At 39.8% G+C, this 21,360-nt stretch overlaps 1 protein-coding gene across 12 annotated transcripts in view; it reads left to right on the forward strand.

Moving 5' to 3' along the window:
- The first annotated feature begins 385 nt into the window (after nucleotides 1-385).
- Cdc42bpa (CDC42 binding protein kinase alpha) overlaps nucleotides 386-21,360 on the forward strand; it is a 311,536-nt gene continuing 290,561 nt past the window's right edge. For 9 of the 12 annotated variants that reach the window (XM_029558261.1, XM_008822348.3, XM_008822344.3 and 6 more), the window contains exon 1: nucleotides 1,171-1,791. In XM_029558261.1, the coding sequence (XP_029414121.1) occupies nucleotides 1,614-1,791 (178 nt within the window). In that variant the 5' untranslated portion in view covers nucleotides 1,171-1,613. Of the gene's footprint in view, nucleotides 1,792-21,360 lie in introns of all 12 variants that reach the window. The other 3 variants (XM_008822349.3, XM_008822352.2, XM_008822356.2) reach the window with 1 other exon arrangement.

The following is a 21,360-nucleotide window of genomic DNA, read 5'->3' on the forward strand; positions in this document are numbered from 1 at the left end:
GTGCTGCAATTAGGAACCCAAGAAATTAGAACTCGGGCGTGGGAGAGCCGAATGCGGAGTGGGCTAAGCAGTTAAAAAGCGGTGGAGGCGGCACTGGGCTCTCAGAGCTGCTGGGCGCGGAAAGCACACGTGCGGGGCAGGTGGCATGGCGGGGCCGTGCACGGAACCCCGTCGGCGATCTGTGGACGCCCGGGTAGTGGTGGCGCAGTCCCCAGCCCGCGGCGCATCCTGCCGCAGCTCTCCGGCCCTCACGCTCAGCGCCAGAGTTCACCGCGATCCTCGATTCCCTCGCTGCAGCAACCTCAGCTTAGCTTGGCTTGGCTCGGCTCGGCTCGGCTCGGTTCGGCTCGGCTCGGCACGGGGTCGGGGGGCGGGGCGCGCCGCCATATTGGATCCGCAAGGTCCGCGAGCCTCCTCCTGCGTGCGGCGGTGCCGGGAGCCTAGAGCGCGGGCGCGAGTGGCGCGGGAGGGCGGGGGAGGCCAGGAGTGGCTGGGAGCTGGGCTGCGGCAGCCTCTGGTCTCCTCGGGCGGCAGCTCCCCCTCCTCCTGCGCCTCAGCCGCCTCCCTGCTCGGCTCGGAAAGATGCCCTTAGCCCCGGGCTGCGAAGAAGGCGCTCGAGTCGCTGCCCGAGCCGTGGCTGCCGCGCCCGCCGCGCGAGTCCTGTGAATTCCGCGGCGCAGCCGTCCCCGAGGGGCGTCGGGAGCCTCCGGCGCGGCGGCCGCGGGCCGGGTGTGGAGAACGGGCGCTGCGCCCGGCACGGCGCGGCCCGCCAGCGGCCTCCGGCATGGAGCGGGCTCGCGCTACCAAGTAGCCGCCGTCCCCAGAGCGCGGCGCGGCAGCCCGCCTCATCCCCGCCGGCCAGGCCCTAGGAGAAGCCGGGAGGAAAATGACGGGTCTTCTCCGCGGTCGGCCGGATCCGGGACGCAAGGCGAAGCCTTAGGAAGAAAGCGCCGGGGCGCCGGGGAGCAGTGTCCTACCGGCGACTTGGCGTGCTCGGCCGCGGAGAGCGGCTGCCCGGGAGCTCCCCTCCCTTTCCCGCGGAGGAATCGCTGCCCAGCGCTATCCAAGTGGAGGTTGGGAGCATTTGCAGCAGAATTTTTGGCTTTCCCTCCCCCTCTATACGTTTTTTTTTTTTTTTTTTCTCCTCCCTTTTCTATTTTTCGTTTTCCTGGGAAGTGAATTGCTGATGCAAAGGGGACTTGATTCATTAATGATGCAACCGGATTCGTTTCAGGATTATGTTGCACCAACTGAATTTTGAATGAAGGGATTTTTTTTTTTTGAAAGAAGTGTTGACTCTTTAACTCGTTGTACTTTTAATTGTTATTTTATTTAAATATACGAATTAATTGTATTCTTTTAAAAATATTAAATATATATTTTATGGAAACTTACCATCAAAGTATATGTGTATGGGTGAAATTGAAGACGCTTCCGTTAAGTGAGGTTACTGGCGTGTTGGGTGTTTAATTCAGCACCGGCATTGCATGACAGTTGTTGGAATAACAAGTGGTTTATTTTTAAAACCACACCTTGACAGATTTAGGTTCAAATAGTAACAGTAAAAAATCGTTATAGCAATTAAAAGAAAACCAGCAGAAATCGAAGTAAACATGTCCGGAGAAGTGCGTTTGAGGCAGTTGGAGCAGTTTATTTTGGATGGGCCAGCCCAGACCAATGGGCAGTGCTTCAGTGTAGAGACCTTACTGGATATCCTCATCTGCCTTTATGATGAATGCAATAATTCTCCGTTGAGAAGAGAGAAGAATATTCTTGAATACCTAGAATGGGGTAAGTTTGCATGAAAAGGAAAGCTCTTAATCTTTAGCTGGGTATTTATGATTAGAGTTATTAACTGTGTAATCACACACACATTTAACAATAAAAGAACAGACGCCAATTATTCAAGATTTCTTCCCCTCCAGTTTTTGGTTAACTATTTCTCCAGGAGTGAAACTGTTGCCTTGATGTATGGCCTCGCTCTTTTGGAACTTATGATGAAGAACTTAATGTTTTTAGGGCAGCAGTAAGAGATTTCAAACAAATTGGGAGATGAGCAAAAATGGATGAGCACAGTTGCCTAGTGCACGGCAATCTGGCAACTGGTCAGTGGGAAGGTGTTCCCTGGTGGAAACATTTCTTGCCAGCCTTTGGGAATAGCTGGGGTTGGGAGGTGGTGGTGAAGAATCTGTTTATCTTAGGAGGACAGGAATTAGGAGGTGGTTTTCACTGGATTTTATTTTATTACCGTGTAGCACAAACCAGGGAAATTACTAAACATGGGCTTTCCAAAAATTACTAAATGCCTAAGATGAAAGAATATGTGTACTTTCTTTTTTTTTTCTTTTTTTTTTTTTTTGGTGACTGTAGTTGATGGAGAATGTTTGGGGGCAGTTCCCACCTGAGTGTTCGATTTTCCTCAAATTGAGCTTCAGTCTAAACTGGTTAGATTTGACTTCTAAGTGTGAACGTGACTTAGAAGACCTATATAGGGGAATAGACCAATGGTACCAGCAAACGCTGCATGTGACCTTCAAGCTTGAAGGCTTGGCCCAGGTTCTTGAGCCTCTGATGTTACGTGGGTGGGGGCAGTCTACCATCCAGCAGTTCCATCACTGGTAGTGAGGGCTACTTTATTGGCTCTGGAAGGTTTTTGTCCATCTAGTATTTCGTACCTTTGGAATCCTTTTAGTTAGCTGGAATGATTTTTCTATTAAAGATGTTTGTTCCTAAGTAAAGCTTTATTGGAGAATTCACTGCCTGTTTTGGTTTTGAAATTCATTCAAAATTTGTTTCTCAGGGTCAACCACTAATTCAATAATAATAATAATTTTAATTGTCCAGTTGGCCAGTATTAGAAGAGTGATTGCTAGCAACATGATGTCACAAGGTTTTTAAAAAATGGTAAATGTGAATGATATGGTTTTTATAAAACCTACTGGGAATGTAAGAAATCTAAACCAATTTTCAGGCAACTTCTCTCTTGAGAGTGAGATAATCTTAATTTTTTAATTGGTTTTGTGAATACCTGCCTTATGTGTAGGGTAAAATTTTTTAAAAAGCATATGGAATTTTTACATCTCTTATTTCATAAATTTAGAAATTATTTGGTGTTTCTCTTTGAAGACTTAAAAGGTTTCAGTACTTTTAGCATTGGAATTTGAATTATTAAATTATGGCTCCCTAGTGATACTCTGGTCTGTGATTGTGATTGTCATTTAATATCCTTTTCATTTGCAAAACAGCAGAACTCTTTGTATGTTCCAATGGCAAATGTAATTTTAGATAATGTATGATATGAGAAAAGCCATATTACCCATTGACTTTTGGTTAGAATTTATGTAGTAGTTTTATGCTTTGAGGTATTTTGCCATATTATGAAAATAACCTATATGTTTTACATTTAGTATGTTTTCTTGTATGTAGTTTCTTCTGTATGTATAAAAACACTTTGTAAACATACATACGTAAGCCAAAAAGTAAAAATAAAATCTAGCATTTGGCAGAATTCACTCTATATAAAATAATATGCATGCATCCATGTCTTTGTGTACATTGAGACAGGCTCTTATGTAGCCCAGGCTGGCCTTGAACTCCCTGTCCTCTGCAGCTACCTTCCCAGTGTGGCACTGCAGGTATGTACCACCACACTCAGTTTATGTAGTACCTGGAATTGAACCAAGGACTTTATGCATGTTAGGCAAGTACTCTACCAACTGAGCTATATCCCAGCCCAAATTCATTGCATTCTTATCAATATATGATAAATAACTTCAAACCATGGATTTGTCACAATTGGAAGTTAAGTAGTACCTTTTACATCTTATCTTTTTAGTATTTTGATATGACCTGACAAAACTTTACAATCTCTTATCTGTTACTGTTTTTTATGATTTAGGAGGAGAATATAACTTTTAAAAAGATTTTTACTATTTTTGATTATGTATGTGTGTGTCTGTGTGTGAGTATAAGTACCTTGGAGGCCAGAGGCATTGGGTTCCTCTAGAGCTGGAGTTACAGGTGGTTGTGAGCTGCCTGACATGGGTGCTGGGACCTAAATCTGGGCATGCAGTACATGCTCTTAACCCCAGAGCCAACTTTCCAACCCAGAGAGAACAGAATTTTTTAGGAATTATTTTGTTATACTTTAGGTAAGGCAGTGTCTTGTCTCAATTCTCTGGCCTGTTTCACCCTCCATAAAAATTAAGATTAGAAGAACTTCAAGAGATGTATCATAAGTAGCATTACTTACTTTCTTTAAGGTTTTTGGGGGAATCACGTTAAGAATGACAGGATCTTTTCATTTAAGTATTGCAATAGATCACCCATTCTTCATTTGTGAATCAGTTGCTAGGTTCTGGGGAAACATTCTATTCTCTTCTCATTGCCAGATTTATATAAAAAGGTTCAGATTAAGTTTCCAGATTGTGAACTGACCTCAGTCATTTTTTTTAAACATTATAATTTTGGGGAGGGCCTCTGAAGGAAATTTACAATCCTCTGAAGGATTACTGTTGAGGGTTAACTCTGACAATTCAGATCTGCTTTATGGTGCCATTTTTGGTTTGATTTTATTAATTCAAGAAGTATTAGGCCTTTAAATCTTTAAAAGATTGAATAATTGAAATAGGACAAAAGTATAGTTAAATATTCTATATTACACGCTAAGTATTTGTGTTTGATATTTGTATTAACAAAGGTCCTACCCAGGTGCTTCAGATTTTTATGCTGATAGTTGGTTACTTTTAAACATATAGTCAAGATTCTGTCTATTGCTTCATTTCAATCAGTTTCATTGTATTCTTTGTTAGAGTCCATTTCATTTTTTTAATGGTACAGTTAATGTTTTGTTTTCAACAGTATCACAGTAAGAAAACTGACTATTCCAGGTTAGGCATGTTGCTTTCTTTTATTGCATTTCTTGTTTTTGGTGTTGGTGGCTTGAGAGGAAATAGGCAGAGCAGGTAGAGGAAGAAGGGATTAGCCGAGATCGCTGGCCTGAGGGATGAGCTCATGGAGACCATAGGTCACTGCTAAATTTAACAATATATATTATTTCTTAGTTAAAGTCAGTAAGATTTGACTTTCTTTCCTTTGATTTCTAAGTTGTTGGAAAGATTATTGTTTCTGTGTTAGTTTATAAAATAATTTTTGATGTCAATTTGAGTTATAGAATTTAGACATTATAAACTAACTTGCTAGTGATGACTAACAAATTCACTATTAAATTGACTTTCTTCTGCTTTGAAGTGGGAAATTTAAATGTTAAGGAATTCTTTACTAATTTATTTTTAAGGTAGACGTAGGATAATATTACTCAGCACAAAAGAAATTTGCAGGTCTGTCTGCATGTGGACAACTGTCTTGACGCTTTCTGATCTTGATTTTGTAATATTTCATATACATTACCCTTAAATAACCATTTTATAATTTATTCAGATTTTATGTATGCTCTACCTAGAGAATTGTCTGATTAATAAACTTTTTACTAGGGCACATCAGCAGGTACTATGATAAACATTTCAATCTTTTGTTAGGCTAGTTTAAAAGTTAATTCACATTCTTTTCATGTGTGAGTTTGGGTGATGATGGTTTAGAAGGAACTGAATCTTTTCTATAATAATTTATTTGTTCTTAATGCCTACTGTTCCTCACTGTTAGCTTTTTCTGAGTAGAGTTTATTAATCATACAAAAATTACCAAGATATCATTGAATACAGATGATTAAATTCATTTTTATATGTCTTCAATTAGGATCATTATAAATGTGTTAAAGTACACAGAGGACACTTGTTTCCTTTACACTAATTATCTAATAATCTATTCTAAAAATGAATTACTTTATCTAAAAACAATGCTGACACATGGCAGGATCATACTCAGTAAACGGTGGGAGGCTATTGTTCCTTTTCTCCCCTCTTCCTTTTTCCTCTCCCTCCCTCTCTCGTTCCTGTCCCTCTTCCTGAGGTAGTTGCTAAATAATGTTTGTTATTACACAACTCGCAGTGTCGATTACTTGATTAGTAATTTGGTTTTAGGAATATAACCTTTTTTTCCTTCTTAAAAGAATATTGCTCTGGGCCCACGTGGTGGCACACGCCTTTAGTCTCAGCACTCCGGAGGCAGAAGCAAGATGATTGAGGCCAGCCTGGTCTACTTAGCGCATTCTAGGCCAGCTGAGGCTACAGGGAGACCCTGTCTCAAAAAAACAAAAACAACAACAAAAAAAGAGCATTGCTTTATGAATAAGAACAGGATGTCAAGATTAACATTTTAAGAATGTTAAAAATATTTCATGTGGAAACTTAAGGCATACTTTACTATAGCAGTATGAAAACAAATACCATAATGTGTTGGAAATTTTAGGAAATGGCCCATAAATCTTAGGACTTGATTGCTATTACTTAGTAAGGCCAGTATCTTTTAGGGTAAAAGAACTGAACTTGGCACAAATTTTATTGTACTATTATGGCAGTCAAACAGTTTTTTCCTAATTTTTTTCTCATTTGGTGGTGTCTGAAGCTCATTGTTTCCACCCTGCTGGTTGCGATAGGTTTTAAAATCAACATGTAACATCTAACCAGTATTAAAAAGTTAGGCTAGAAGAGAAAATAATCAAGCCCATCAGACACAGAAAGAGGAAATACAGTCATGCAGAGCATTTGTGCTCTCTTACACTTCTTACTCTTATGTTTAGAGATTGAGATCAGAAGCATTGGGCATGTTGGTGGGGATGAAGATGTATTATGTTGACAGTGAAAGTAGATTAAGGACAGCAAGTAAAGAATTTAATGAAGGCGAACGTTGATGGGACAAGATATAGGGAAAGAGACAAGAGGGCAAAGGAAGGGGTCAGGAGAGCTTGGGCTAGGGAGAGGAGAGTCGAGTGGCCAGCGGAGTAGAGGGAGGGTGGCTGGCTACTGTGTTCCTAAGTTGCTGCTTCAGTCCAACTGAATGATTAAGTATTTTTAATTTAGAAGACTAGCATGGACATAAGTGTTAACTTCACTCTTTTGTGTTTTCTTTGATGATTCCTCGCCTCTTACTTTCCTTTTCTGATTTTGGGCAGTGAGATCGACTTTTATTGGTTGTCAGAGTTGTATAATTATGCTTGTTGAACTTGGTAGTGTCTTCGTATTATTCCAGGTTAACTCCCAGATAGGTGTATTTGAGGATTCACTAGTTAGCTGAGTTTTCTCATCCATTATTACTCATAGAATGGTCAGTGAGAATGACTTCAAGTTTAAGAATTGAAGACCATGGATTCCTCAGCTGTATCCACTGAATCTTGATGAATTAAGAAGTCCCCCATAATGATTTCCCTTTATTGTCATTCCTGACACAAGAATGACTGTCCTTTGTTGTCATTCTTTCCAGATGCAGGGGATTTCCTCTCCTGTTGATGCTGCTCAGCTTCAGGGCTGCTCCTCCCTGGCTTCTCCACACTTCCTTGTACAATTTCATCTCTTTAGTCAGTAGGCCTCTAGTAGCTGGCCTCTCCTCATTCTGCTCTTGGATCTGCCTCTGGTGAAGCAGCATTTTGGCTTTTAGGGGAACAGGAACCATGTGGACCTGGCTCCTCATTTTCAATACCACAGTTTGCCTTTGAATTCTTCTCTGTGAACAAATGCTTGCTTCTATTTTGGAATTAGGGTTTCTTCATCTAGCGTCTTCTCTAGTTTCAAAGGGTGTCCCATAAATCCACAGGCCATTCATTATTAGGTACTCTATGTATGTGTAGACTTGTAAGCTTGGGAAATTATTTTTGACAATCTAACATAAAAATATTTCAAGTTATTATAGAACCTGTGAAGTTTCACTGATCATGGACTAGCATTTTGAAGACTACAGGTAGATATGACATCATCTTTGGGAAGCGCTCTTCCTTGTAACTCCCTACCGGGGTTAGAAAGAAATTTTGAGAGAAACTTGTGGTTTGGAAAGAGAATCCAACTTTGAGTAAGTTATATTTTACTTAGTGCTTGAAGACTTTTAATTGTTTTTTGTGTGAAAGTCATGTGAACTGAAAGAGAAACTTTAATTATGGTGGAGTAGCAGTGATGCCGTTGACGGAATTGCGTCTAAGAAACACCCTGTGAATGGAGTTGGAGTTAGACTACGGCACCGTGCTGTCAGCCCCTGGAGTGACGGAGATGTTTCAGTGACTTCTTCCTGCTCTAACTGAACCTGTTTTTGTGGAGAGGCATTTATGTTAAATACAGAAATTCCCACTTTAGTTTTTGAAGCCTTGGCTATAAATGGCAATATATTGTAAAACTATTTTGTGTCTGAAAAGATTTCATTCATTTGTGATGATTAAAAAGAAAATACCTTGAATTCATGCAATTTCATAATCCATTGTAGCAGTACTTCCCGCCCCCCATATAATGTTTTAGCTAAGTAGTTTTCAGCATTTCAATAGTGTGGGAACTTTATTATTATGTGTAATGGTGCATATGTTTCATGTGTCAGCATCTATGTGTATTGTAAGGAAACCAGAAATACCTACTTTTATTAAGGAGAAAACCATATAAACATGGCCTTCTTTTGGCAGCATGAGAACAGTTAAGAGTCTGGGATTACTGCAAACTTTTGTTCTGAGTAGTGAGATGGAAGCAATACTGGAGGACAGTCAACAATCAAGACAAGGAAAGAGCGTGGATTTAAACTGATACTTTTAATTATTGATTAGGTGGTTTAGGCAAGTTACTTAACTGTTTGAATCAGCTGTAAAAAATGGACATCATTATAATATTACAAATATTTTTATTGATTCTTTGAGAATTTTATACAATGCATTTTGATCATGTTCAGACCCTTTCCCTCATCTCCACTTTCTTACTCCCACGGATTTCATTTCCTCTATTATGTTTTTAAGGCTTCTTCAGTCTTAAATTTTGTCCCCAATTGCTCTTGGATAAAGCCCATCCCCCAGGAGCCTGGTCAACCTACCCAGCATCACATCCTTAAAGAAAACTGACTTTGTCTCTTGTAGCAGCTATTAATTGCCAATAGTTCCTCAGCTAGGTGTGGGGCTTCTTGCCCATCGCCCTATCTACGCTGGGATTTTGTCTGACTTGAGCTTGCATAGGTCTTGTGCACGCTGTCAAATTGCTGTGAGTTCATATGAGTAACTTCCCTGCTGTCTAGAAGACAATATTTCCTTGAAGTTCTCCACCAACTCTAGTTCTCACAGTTTTTTCACCCTCTCTTCCACAATCCCTGAGCTTTGGGGGGAGGGTGTGATATAGGTGTCTCATTTAGGGCTCAGCACTCTGCTCTGTCTGACTCTCTGCATGTTCTCCCCTTGTGGGTCTCTGTTAATCACCATCTGCTGTAAGGAGACGCTTCTCTGACAGTTAAAAGATGCAGTCATTTATGGGCATAACAAATAAGTCAGTAGGAGTTGGTTTAATACTGTGTCTGATAGTAGTAGGTTTCCTCCTATGGACTGTGACCTGTCTAGCCACAGGTTCTTGGCCCTGATACAGTACCAGGTATGGGCTCCATCTTATGAAGTGGACCTTAAGTCCAGTAAAAAGGTAGTTGGTTACTCCCTTTGCAGTCATGCTACTTTTGCACTTGTGGACATATCTTGCCGAGCAAATGCTGTTGTAGCCTGCAGGGTTCAGAGCTGGACAAGGTTGTTTGTTACTCTTCTCTTCTGGTAGTTTGCATAGCACCTTCTAGCACTGTTAAATCTAGCCAGCAGAGATGACGCGTTGGGGTCAGTACTAGCTTCCTTTCTTGTTTGCTATACAACTCACATATGTAGTATCTTCAGCAAATAGGGCCTTACCATCAAGTTCTGGTGGATAACCAAGAGCAGAGGCAATAGCCAGTATATAGTAGTAGATGACTTTTTTTTTTTCCTAAAAGCTTCATTATATTTTGCCAAAAGATAAAAGTTTAGGAGTTATTTTTCCTTTTCTGGAGACTTATAGTTGTATTTTGTGATTTTTGCCCATTCTAGATTTTTAAATTTTATTTTATTATTTTAATTTTATGTGTGTGAGTGTATTGCCTGCATGTATGTAAGTGCATCCGTGTCATGCATTGCTCACGGAGTTCAGAAGAGGGCATTGAATCCCATGGAACTGGAGTTGAAGACAGTTGTTAGCCACCATGTGGGTCCTGGGAATCAAACTCTGGTCCTCTGCAAGAGCAGCCAGTGACCCCAACCGCTGAGCCATCTCTCCAGCCCCTCTGGATTTTTTTCTGAGACAGTATCTTATACAGCTTAGGCTGGCTGTGAACTTACAATGTGGCTTTGAAGTTCTGAAGTTTTGTTTCCACCTTCTGAGCGCTGGGAGTACAGGCATGTACCACCATGTCATCTTTATATGGTTCTGGGAGTTGAACTCAGGGCCCTGTATATGCTAGGCTACAACTAAGTTATAGCCTCAGCCCCCATTCTGATGTTCAAATTTCTGTTATGGCTAATCTTATGATAAAGGAAGAAACTAGAATGCTCCTTTAGGGATAAAGTATAAGTTAAATGTACAGCAGGACTAATAAAAAACTGTAAATAAATTTACTATCCACAAACATTCATATCTTCTTGATAATATTTTATTAAATTATATTGTTATCGAAGGGATCGTTCTCTGCCTGACTATGCAAACAGGATCTTAGTCATTCTTTTAGGATATTTTACATTGGAATGTTTTGCTCTTATTATTTTGGGGTAAATATTAAGCTAATACACAGACTTTCCACCACTCGGCACAGCTATTATGAAGTGGTAGTTACATTTTATTTTTGTATTTATGTAGCTCCAATCTGCAAATTAGTGGTAGAGTTCCATCCTTCAACTTGGAAGATTAAAATTTTTATTGATCTGACGTTGTTAGTGCCTTTTACGGACTAAAAATTATGCAGCACACAGATACATGTGTAATTTCACTAAGTATAAAGAAACTGAACACTTTAATATTTCCTAAACTGTATTTCAAGATATACAATGGATATTTCGCAAAATAAGGGTTTATTGGATATGTAAGACTAGGATAAATAGTGCTAGATGCATGCCTTTTTACAAAGCACATTATCACAGAGAGTTTCAACAAGTTCCGAGGAGAAGTCTTTTTAACTATGTTGTACACAATTTGCCCCAGCCATTTTAACTTTGGAACTCTTTATGAGGAAGAACTGACTGAATTGGGGGCATTGTAGTGTACATTAGGAAACCATAGGCAATGTCCAGAATCTTCAAACTGGTTATATGATAAAAAGTGATTCATAACTTTTCTACCACATTGTTTTTGAATATTATCACAATATTCATCAAAGTGCAAACACAGATGAAGGTTTGGCTCACTTGTCTCTCCAAAAGCCAGTCTGGCAGTTTATGTTAGGGTGGAATTTAGCATTGGACAGTAAGACTTGGTCTGTGATTGGGAGAGTTTATAGGTATAGCTTCTGGTCTGCAGAGATACTCCTGCCAACCTAGTGACTTTTTCTTTTTAGTAAAGTATAATCATTACTCATTGGTACACAGAAACTATCATAGCTGTGAAGTTGAACAAAGTTAAAATTAGATTTTATGAGAACTTTGTAAAAGTAGTATAATTGTCCTGTTAGTGCAAGAATCTTGTCCTTAAGCATTAGTGTTTTCTAGAAGTGGCTAACGGCCCAAGGTAACCCATATACTATGAAAAGCAGTCAGTACTACTTAGAAGTGTTCTGTGCTGAGATTTGAAAAACTCTTGCTTGGAAAGATTAGACAAAGCCCTCACTAGGAGCCAGTGGCTAAAAACCCCGTTTTGAAATAGTATTAAGTTCCTACTGCTTTGCTCTAACTAAAATTACAATGAAGAAACATTTAAAAGTAGACTAAGAGCTCAGGTATATGGTAAACCTGACCCAATATGATGCCGTAAAGCTTTTCCATGCTCTGAACTTATGTTTTCTTGGAGTTAGTAGCTAAAACCACAGTATTTGCAAGTTTAATATACTTTCTATTTTTGACTTACTGCATGCCTTTGTCATGTGTCACTGTTTCTGACTGCATACCAAGCCAACAGTTTCTTCCGGAGGTCCATTGCTGTGTGATATTGCTTGAGGTTGTGATTAATTGTGATCCTTTTTTCTTTTGCCTTCATGACTGTGGGGTAATACCAATTCAGTGTATTATCCTGATTTTATTCTGCCTCCGCACCTGTCTCAATTGACTAACTTGTATTAAATTTGTATTGAATTTATACATTCCTGGATCTCACTGTTCACACTTTTCCCATCAAATTCCAAGCAGCCTTTAACATATTACATGTCTCTAACTTGAAAATAAGGTGATCTTATTTATTCAAAATGCACACACAAATTTACACATGATTTTTTAATTGCAGCAGCATCCTGCTTAATATTTTTCAGTGACTACTGACAGCTTTCAAGATGACATTTAAACTACTTATCATGGTGTACATAATTTTTGTTCTGAGACAGGGCCTCCTATATAGCTCAGTCTATCCTTGACCCCATGATCCTTCTTTCTCCCAAGTGTTGAGATTATAGGCATATACACCCAGTCACTATTTTTTTAATATAATTCTTGTCTACTTCCCTGTGTTTTTTTAACTTTTAGAAATATTTTAAAAGAATTTGAAATAACCACAAACAACAGAAAAATTTCAAGTACAGTACAATTTTTTTTTTCTCCTTGACCATTAAAGAGTGATTTGCCTCTCTGATGTCTAGGCATTCCAGATGTGTTTGTATATGTTATCTACATTCTTTTACATGACCATAATGCATGCAGGTATTAAAACAAAGACATTTCCATTGATGAGATACTGTCATCTAATCTCTAGAACTCATGTTACCACTTCATTGGAATTTTATCAGTTGCTCTAATACTATGGTTATAGCAAAGGGATTCAGTCTGGAATCATGTGTTGCATGTCTGTTATGTCTTGCAGTGTTAGTGTGAGCCAGGTCTTCAGGTTTTCCTTGACTTTCATGACTTTGGCAGCTTTGAAAATGGCAGGCCAGTTATTCTATTGCATTTGCAGTAGCCCTCAATTTGGATTTGCTTCCTTATGGTTAAGTTTTGATAAAGCTTCTCTGTTAAGAATATTACAGAATCTTTGCCAGCAATACATCTGATAGAGGATTAGTATCCAGACTATACTGGAACTCAGAAACCAAGGAATCAAGAAAACAAACGACCCAATTAAAAAATGGGCTATGGATCTGAATAGAGAGTTCTTACAGAAGAAATAAAAATGGATAAGAAATGTCTTTGAGAGTGTTCAACACCCTTAGCAATCAGGTAAATGCAAATTAAAACTATTTGAAGAGTTCATCTTACTGCAGTCAGAATGGTTAAGATCAAGAAAACAAATGACAAGAAATGCTGGCAAGGATGTGGGGAAAAGGTACCCCTCATTTACTACTGGTGGGACTGCAAACTGGTGCAGCCACTATAGAAATCAGTGTGGAGAATTCTCAAAAAGCTAAAAGTACATCTACTATATGACCCAGACTTCCAGAACAATACAGGCTATTGCCATTGCTCTTGATTACCTCCCAGAACTTGAAGGAAAGACCTATTGCTGAAGTTAGTACACACTTTGGACAGAGGACTTGGAGGAATGGAGCTGGAACTGACCTGGAAGCCTCCTCCACGAGTAGCAACTCTCATGGTATGAGAAGGTGCTGTGCTACCCGTCAAGGGAGAAAAGCAAACAATGGTCTTATCCAGCTGTAATGCCTATGAACCACAATGACTGGCCCAGCAAGATATCCCTGATGGTGCAATAATGGCACTTTTATTTAGGTGGTAACCAACAACTGTCTAATTTGGACTTAAGGATCACTAGTACAGTTAAAGTATAGAGCAGTTTCTATCAGCCCCAGGATTTTCTAGTGCTGCCCTTTTATACCACACTCAGGTTTTAGTAAGCTATAAAGGAAATGCTTTTAGTAATTAAGGACTGTCTGACTAGTCCATGAGTTTTCACATACTCATTAATATTTTTCAGAGACATTCTTTAACTTCTCCATCCATGTGCCTATCCTAGTAAGTGTGTGGCAGATAGCTAGAATTTAGTAATGTTGGATGAATTAATAAGTGCCATCATATTTGTTATACTTAAGGCTAGAAGCAATATATCTGGTCTGGCATTGCCTGAGACTAATGTCAGGAACTTGCTACCTCTTGATTTATCCTATTTTATTTTAAAAGTGATTTTTTTCCTTTAAAAATGAATGAATTTTTAATTGAAAAAGATTCAAGTTATTTCACTATTTTTTTAGAAGTTAAAAATTTTTACTTATTTTTATTTTATGTAAATGAGTGTTTGCCTGCATGTATGTAAGTTTACCATGTACATGCATGTAGATTTGCAAAGGCCAGAAGAGGGCATCAGATCTCCTGGAACCAGAGTTATGTAGCGTTGTTAGCCACTATGTGGGTGCTGGGAACCAAACCTGTGTCCTCTGGAAGAGCAGCCAGTGCTCTTAACCACTGAGCCATCTCTGCAACCCCCAAAGTGATTCCCTCCCTCCCTCCGTCTATCTTTTTGAGATAGGGTCCCCCTGTAGCCACAGCTGACCCGGAACTTGCTATGTAGGCCAGTCTGACCTTGAGCTCACAGAGGTCCGCCTGCCTCTGCCTCCTGAGTGCTGGGACTAAAGGTGTGTACCACCATGCCTGTTTTTTTTTTTTTTTTTTTTTTGGTTTTTTTGAGACAGGGTCTCCCTGTAGCTCCAGCTGATTTGGCACTCAGTGTGTAGTCCAGGTTGACCTTGATCTCCTAGAAATCCACCTGCCTCTGCCTCCTGAGTACTGGAACTAAAGGCATGCACCCCACATCTGGCTTCCAGAAGTGAGTTTATAAGTGGTGATTTATAATTCCCCTTCATAGTAGCTGACAATCTATAAATAAGTATTTAATAGACTAAGGTAAGGAAAAAGAATAAAGAATAAGATTTAATGCAAATAGTCTCTAATTCATCAAATTACTGTTTTCATCAATCTATGTTTAACCTTATTTGTACCATATTCAGAATAAAATTAGAGTTGATGGATTGAACATACAAATATAATATCATGGGGCTGGAGAGATGGCTCAGCAGGTAAGAACACTGACTGTTCTTGCAGAAGACCCAGGTTCGAATCACAGCACCCACACAGCAGCTAACAACTGTCCATAACTCCAGTTCCCAGTTCCAGGGGATCCGACAGTCTCTTCTGTCCTCCGTGGGCACTGCACGACACGGGTGCACTCACCTACATGCAGGCAATACATGCATACACATGAAATAATAAAATGTTAAAAAATATAATATCATTTACTCTGAAGCCCCACTAAAAATGAAGTTTGGTTTTAGTAGTTATAAATGTTTGGAGGTAAGAGCAAGAGAGACTTACAGCAGTGAAATTTGGAAAGCTGAAAAGCAAATGAATGGTGATGACTTTGGAGATCTGAGAAAGCTGAACTCTAAATCAGCAATGATGAAAGCTGAGGACCTGCCCAGTGTCTTCAGGACCCTCTGGAAGTTGAGGTGTAGGCAGGGCTGAGATACGGGAATCAACTGAAGCTGTTTGCCCTTCTCCATGTTACTGGTCTGCTTTTTTTCTGCCTTCTCAAAGATTGGGTGCTTATTCTCGGTAAAATAGAGCTCTGCTCGGTTGAGTGAATCAGACATAGTATAGGGTGGGCATTTCATGCTGAAAAAAAAAAGGAGATTAAGTATTTCCTTTTGCTTGGCTTCCAGAATGCTGGCATCTAGGCTGTTTTTGCAAAGATAGGAGATTCGAACAGTGTTCTTTGGAGAATCTGACCTGCTCCTAAAGAGAGACGTAAACATAGAGGTGTCAGGGATTCCTCAGTAAAGGGCTCGGACAGTCAACTACAGTGAAGTTTAGCATCAGTGGGCTTCACCCAAGGGTCTAGAGCTTCAGATCATCGTCTTTTCATACTCCCATATGTAAATGTGAATAGAAAACCAAGCATTGCTAGAAATCTGAGGAGAGCCTCTAATGCTTAGGATGTAGCTCCAGACAGACAAAAAAGCAACTTGTAAAATAGTTCTGTATAAGTAAAAACCCCAAACACATAAAGCTGTCATTGATATTCTCAGAGATAAGAGAAATGATATCAACTGAGAAATTAAGATACTATAATAAGGAATGAAAGTGAATGAGAAAAGTTTTTTAAGCTTAGAAATACAATGGCTCTACTGAAAACCTCCATAGAGAAATTTGAAGGCAAAGCTGAAAAAATTTCCCAGACATGGAGCAAAAATTCTCAGGATATAGAAAAAGTGAAAAAAATTAGGGGACCATTTTGGGAGTTCTTAATAACCTGAGTAACAGGAATTCTAATGAGAACTTTATTAGCAGAAATTGCCAATGAAATCTAGAAAAATATTTTGAAACTGAAGGGTATGTGTTTCCAGATAAAAGCGGCCACCAAACACTCAGCATAATCAGTGAGAGTTGATTCACACCAAAAATCACAATTAGTACATGGCAGAATTCCCATAACTTGGAAGCTAAAGATGAAGCACTAAAAGACATGATAGATCAGAAAGGATTTTCCCTTCCTAGTAGCAGTTCTGGAAGGTGAAATTGAACAAAAATAATTTCTGAACCTGAATGTGCTATCCAGCCAGATTCTCAGCCACATGTGAGGTTGGAATAAGGACATTTTTAGACATGTAAGTCTTCAAAACCCTCTTCAGTCTCTCCAAATAGGGTAACCAGCCATCCCAGTTTCCCTGGAGCTGAGGAGTTTCCAGGGATATGAGAACCTTGGCGCTAAAGGAAATCAGAGTAGGATTAATTGGTTGCTCTAGCTCCAATTATGTTAAACTTGATCTTAGCCAAAAGATGGAGACATGACCCAGCTAGACTACAAAGGAGTAAATTAAGATTAGGAAATATAGGATATGGGAAGATAGCAGGAGATCCAATATGGGAGAGAAAAGGATTTCCTAGAGTGATGGTGAGGGAAGTAAACAGAAAGATACTCTGTACCAAGCTTAGAGGTTAGCCGGTATATGTAGGAGGCAGGTCTAAGGCTCCTGGAGACATTTTGTCAATAACTGTTGAGTACCATGCACTACCCGATGACATTGTTGGAGCTCCACTTTTTTCAGTATCTGAGGTGAATGAATATCTTGAAGTCTGGAAAGTGTTTAAGCAAACTGAAAAAACAGCCATCAAGAGAAATTTTGTATAGGAAAGGAAAAGTAGTAGTAGTTTATGGTGACCATATGGAAGCATTGAATATTGACCTAATTAAAGTTATGCTATACTTATGTTGGGAAGGGGTGGTATGGGAAAGGAAGTTTGTTTTCTGTGATGGTGATGATAGGTCCCAGGGCCTGGTACTTTTCTTAAGCTGTAAGTGATGACTGAGTCTGTGCTTATGGATAATGGATAAAAGTGAACATTTAAACGGTAGTTTTAGCTTTTACAGAATTAGAAAGTGCAGTTCCTCTAATCCTTTCTCATTGACTTTATTTTTAAACTTTAAAAACATTTTTGAGCTGGGCGTGGTGGCACACGCCTTTAGTCCCAGCACTCGGGAGGCAGAGGCAGGTGGATCTTTGTGAGTTCAAGGCCAGCCTGGTCTACATAGTGAGTTCAGGTCAGCTGGGACTACAGGGAGACCCTGTCTCAAAAAGACAAAAAAGGGCCGGGCGTGGTGGCTCACACCTTTAATCCCAGCACTTGGGAGGCAGAGGCAGGCGGATCTTTGTGAGTTCGAGGCCAGCCTGGTCTACGTAGTGAGTTCCAGGACAGCTGGGGCTACAAGGAGACCCTGTCTCAAAAAAGACAAAAAACAAAACAAAACAAAAACATTTTTGAGATATTTCTAAGTTCTGTAACTAAGGTGCTCAAAACTGGCCAGTGTAAATAGATTTCATATTAGAATTAATGAGTATATTCTTTAAGCAGATCAGTAATTTTTAAAATTTTTATTTAATTTTTGTTTTATGTGTATGAGTGTTTTGTGTGCATGTGTGCATTTGTGCATGCAGGGCCCACAGAGGCCAGAGAGGGTGTCAGATCCTCTGGAACTGGAGTATCTAAGGGTTGTTACCCACCATGTGGGTGTTGAGAACTGAACCTAGGTCCTTTGCAAGAGCAGAAAGTGCTCTTAACCTCTGAACCACTTCTCCAGCCCCTGGTTTTTTTTTTTTTTTTTAAATGGTTGCTGTGCTGGATAGCTTTAGTTGTCAACCTGACATACCTCGGTTGAGGGAGCCTCAATTGGGAAATTGCCTTCATTGAACTAGTCTGTGGCCATGTCTGTGGGGAATTTTCTTGATTGTTGAGTGATGTAGGAGGACCTAGCCTACTGTGGGTGGTGCCACCCCTGGGCAGGTAGGCCTGTGTTATATAAGAAAGCAGGTTGAGCATGGGCCACAGGACCAAGCCAGTAAGCAGTGTTCTTCCATGGCCTGTGCTTCAGCTCCTGCCTCCAGGTTCCTGCCCTGAGTTCTTACCTTGGGCTCCCTCCATGATGAACTGTGATCTGGGAGATGTAAGCTAAATAAACCCTTTCCTCCCTAAGCTGGTGGTGGTCAGAGTGTTTTGTCACAACAATTGAAGGCCAACTAGAATGCTCACTCTGTTCTTATAGATGATAGTTTGTCAATAGCCTTTATCAGATTTAGGATGGTACTTGATTCTGGAAGAAGTTATATAGGTTAAGTTCTTTGACTTTTTAAACATCTATATAGATACTTTTATTAAAGTTTTATATAGATACTTTTATAGTTATACAAGGCATATCCACATTGCTCAATTGTCTATGGAATTGAACACCTAGTAAATGAACTCCAACAGAGCTCTAAAGAGGAAATGAATCACACAAATGATGTCAACGATGTTTTTGGTTTTAAGTAACTGAAAATTCAGTGCAAACTGGTTTCAAAAGTAAGGAAAGTTTTACTTGCTGACCTGTTGAGAATGCAAGTGGGATACATCTCTTGGTTCAAACATTCAGGTTTGTGAGTTTGCTGCCGGTTAGACTTCTTTAACATTGTTTTTTCCCAGCTTATGGGATGGCACAGGAGCAACATGTTTCCTAGTTAGGTGAGGAAGGAGAGAGAATTGCCTCCCTAACACTCAGAAAACAATTTTCCCTGCTTGTCTTAAATATCCAGAATTAGATCCCCTGTCTTATTTGTGAACCAGTCATTTTAGTGGAGGTGATGGAATGTTGAGGTTCTTGAGCTGCTGAAGGAAATTTAGGTGTCTTAACAAAATTAGGCTCAGTAAGTGCTTGCTGTGCAAGTAAGAGGACTTGAGTTCAGATCCCCAGCACCCATATAAACGCCAGGTGCAGGTACATCTGCAAACATACCCCCCCCACACACACACACATGCTGGGAGACAGGTAGATCTGTAGGGTTTGCTGGCTAGTTACATTAGCTGAATTGGTGAGCTAGTGAGAGACTCTATCTCAAAAAATAAGGTATAGAAAGTGACTCTGGAAGATACCTGTTGTAGACCTCTGGCCTCCAAATGTATGCCCACAGACTTGCCTGTGCACATGTATCCATGCACACATGTGTATCATACACAAAAATTAGGATCTTGTTTAGAAAGAGAATATGGGTTCTGGATAGGCCATAAGCAGTTATCACTGTAATTTGCTTTGTGGTTTGTAATTTACTGAAAATATTTTCATTAGAAATTTTAAGTGCTTTTTGTCTCTTTCCTGATCAGCTATAAGTGGTGCCTTCTTTAATAAGGTACTTTTGATTTAGGAGTTCTAGTCCAGTGTTGCTATGTGGAAGAGGGAAAGGAAAGCATTGTAAAGACATAGGATTAAATTTTAATCTAAAAAATTGTATGTAGCCATTAAAATGATACCTTTTATCGTTTTGCCATCCTTTGTTGACTTATTTTTCCTCTGAATGCCTGTAGTGTTTGCTTAGAGGGCTCCTTTGGCAAGCAGTAGGAATCTTGGGATTATTAATTATCTTGTTATATATGTTATACTAGGGTCATCTCATATCTGCAGCACAGATTCCAATATATCTTTATTGTTAGTGATAACTAAAGAAGATATGGTTAGGAGAAGGCCTGTTTAAAGTCAGGTTAATAAATATTTATTGTGCATAATAAACATTATGTGTATAATGGAGTGTAGAAACAGTAAAGATAACAAGTGGTTCCTGTTCTCAAGGGATTAAATAGAATTAAATGTAATAAAAGAAGCCAAGGAGAGAGATTACTTTTGGAAAGTGCCTGGTGGGAAAGGATCAATTATGGAGGTGACATTTGAACTTACCTGTAAGAAGATAGTGTTTTGTGAAATAGAGATAGAAAGAGGGTATTTTAGATAGAAGGGAACAGCAAGATGAAGAGAGTAGAGGTAGGGAAGTGCAAAGCATGTGTTTGGGCAGAATACTTGGGAAGAATGGACGCTCAGGGGGAAGGAAGGCTGAAATTGTAGGTTGGGGCTCTTTCAGAAGACTTGCTATGTAATTTGAAGTTGACTCTGGGTACCGGGAAGCCATTGGGGGGAAAATACACACAGACACAGGCACACAATTATATATATGCACACATACATTATTTGTGTGTATGTGGGCGTGTACATGCCACAGTGCATGTGTGGAGGTCAGAGGACAGTTTATAGGAGTCATTTTTCTCCTTCTACTATGTGGGTTCTGGGAATCAGACTCAGATCATCAGGCTTGGTGGCAAATGCCTTTACCTTCTGAGCCATCTTGCTGACCCAAAATATATATTTTTTTAAGGCAAGAGCCTTGGAAATTGCTTTCTACTAAAGCAGAAGAATCACTAAGATTTTTAGTCTTTTGCCATGATAAAATGTTTGTGGAGCATATTTGTCAGTCAATTTGAAGGCATATTTGTTACATACTTCCCATGTGGGAGGTATCAATTTTTGGAGATACAACAACAAACAAGTCAGGGTCTGCTGTCATGAAGCTTACATCAGTTTGTCAGGAAATAATACAGGATTATTTCAGATATTGATAAGAACTGTAAAGAAAACAGAGGATGACTTGACCATGTTTGGAGTAGTAATTAGATTAGTTGGTCAGGGGAGGGTTCTCAGGGGAGGTGATGCATGCACTGAATTGTAAAACGTCAGAAAGTGGCAGGCATGTGAACATACGGGATGAAAGCATTCCAGGCAGAGGGAGTAGCAAGTTCAGGGTCCTTAAGTGAAATCAGGAACAGAAAGACAAGTGTGACTGGATCAGAGTGAATGGAGGGGAGGATGGAAAGTGTGCTGGATAGCTTTAGTGTCAACTTGACACACCTAGGTTGAGGGAGCCTCAGTTGGGGAATTGCCTCTATTGGACTGGCCTGTAGCCATGTCTGAGGGGCATCTTCTTGATGAGTGATGTGGGAGGGCCCAG

The sequence above is a fragment of the Nannospalax galili genome, unplaced genomic scaffold, assembly GCF_000622305.1.
Source record: "Nannospalax galili isolate Female #2095 unplaced genomic scaffold, S.galili_v1.0 scaffold1508, whole genome shotgun sequence".
In the NCBI taxonomy this organism is placed as follows: Eukaryota; Metazoa; Chordata; class Mammalia; order Rodentia; family Spalacidae; genus Nannospalax; species Nannospalax galili.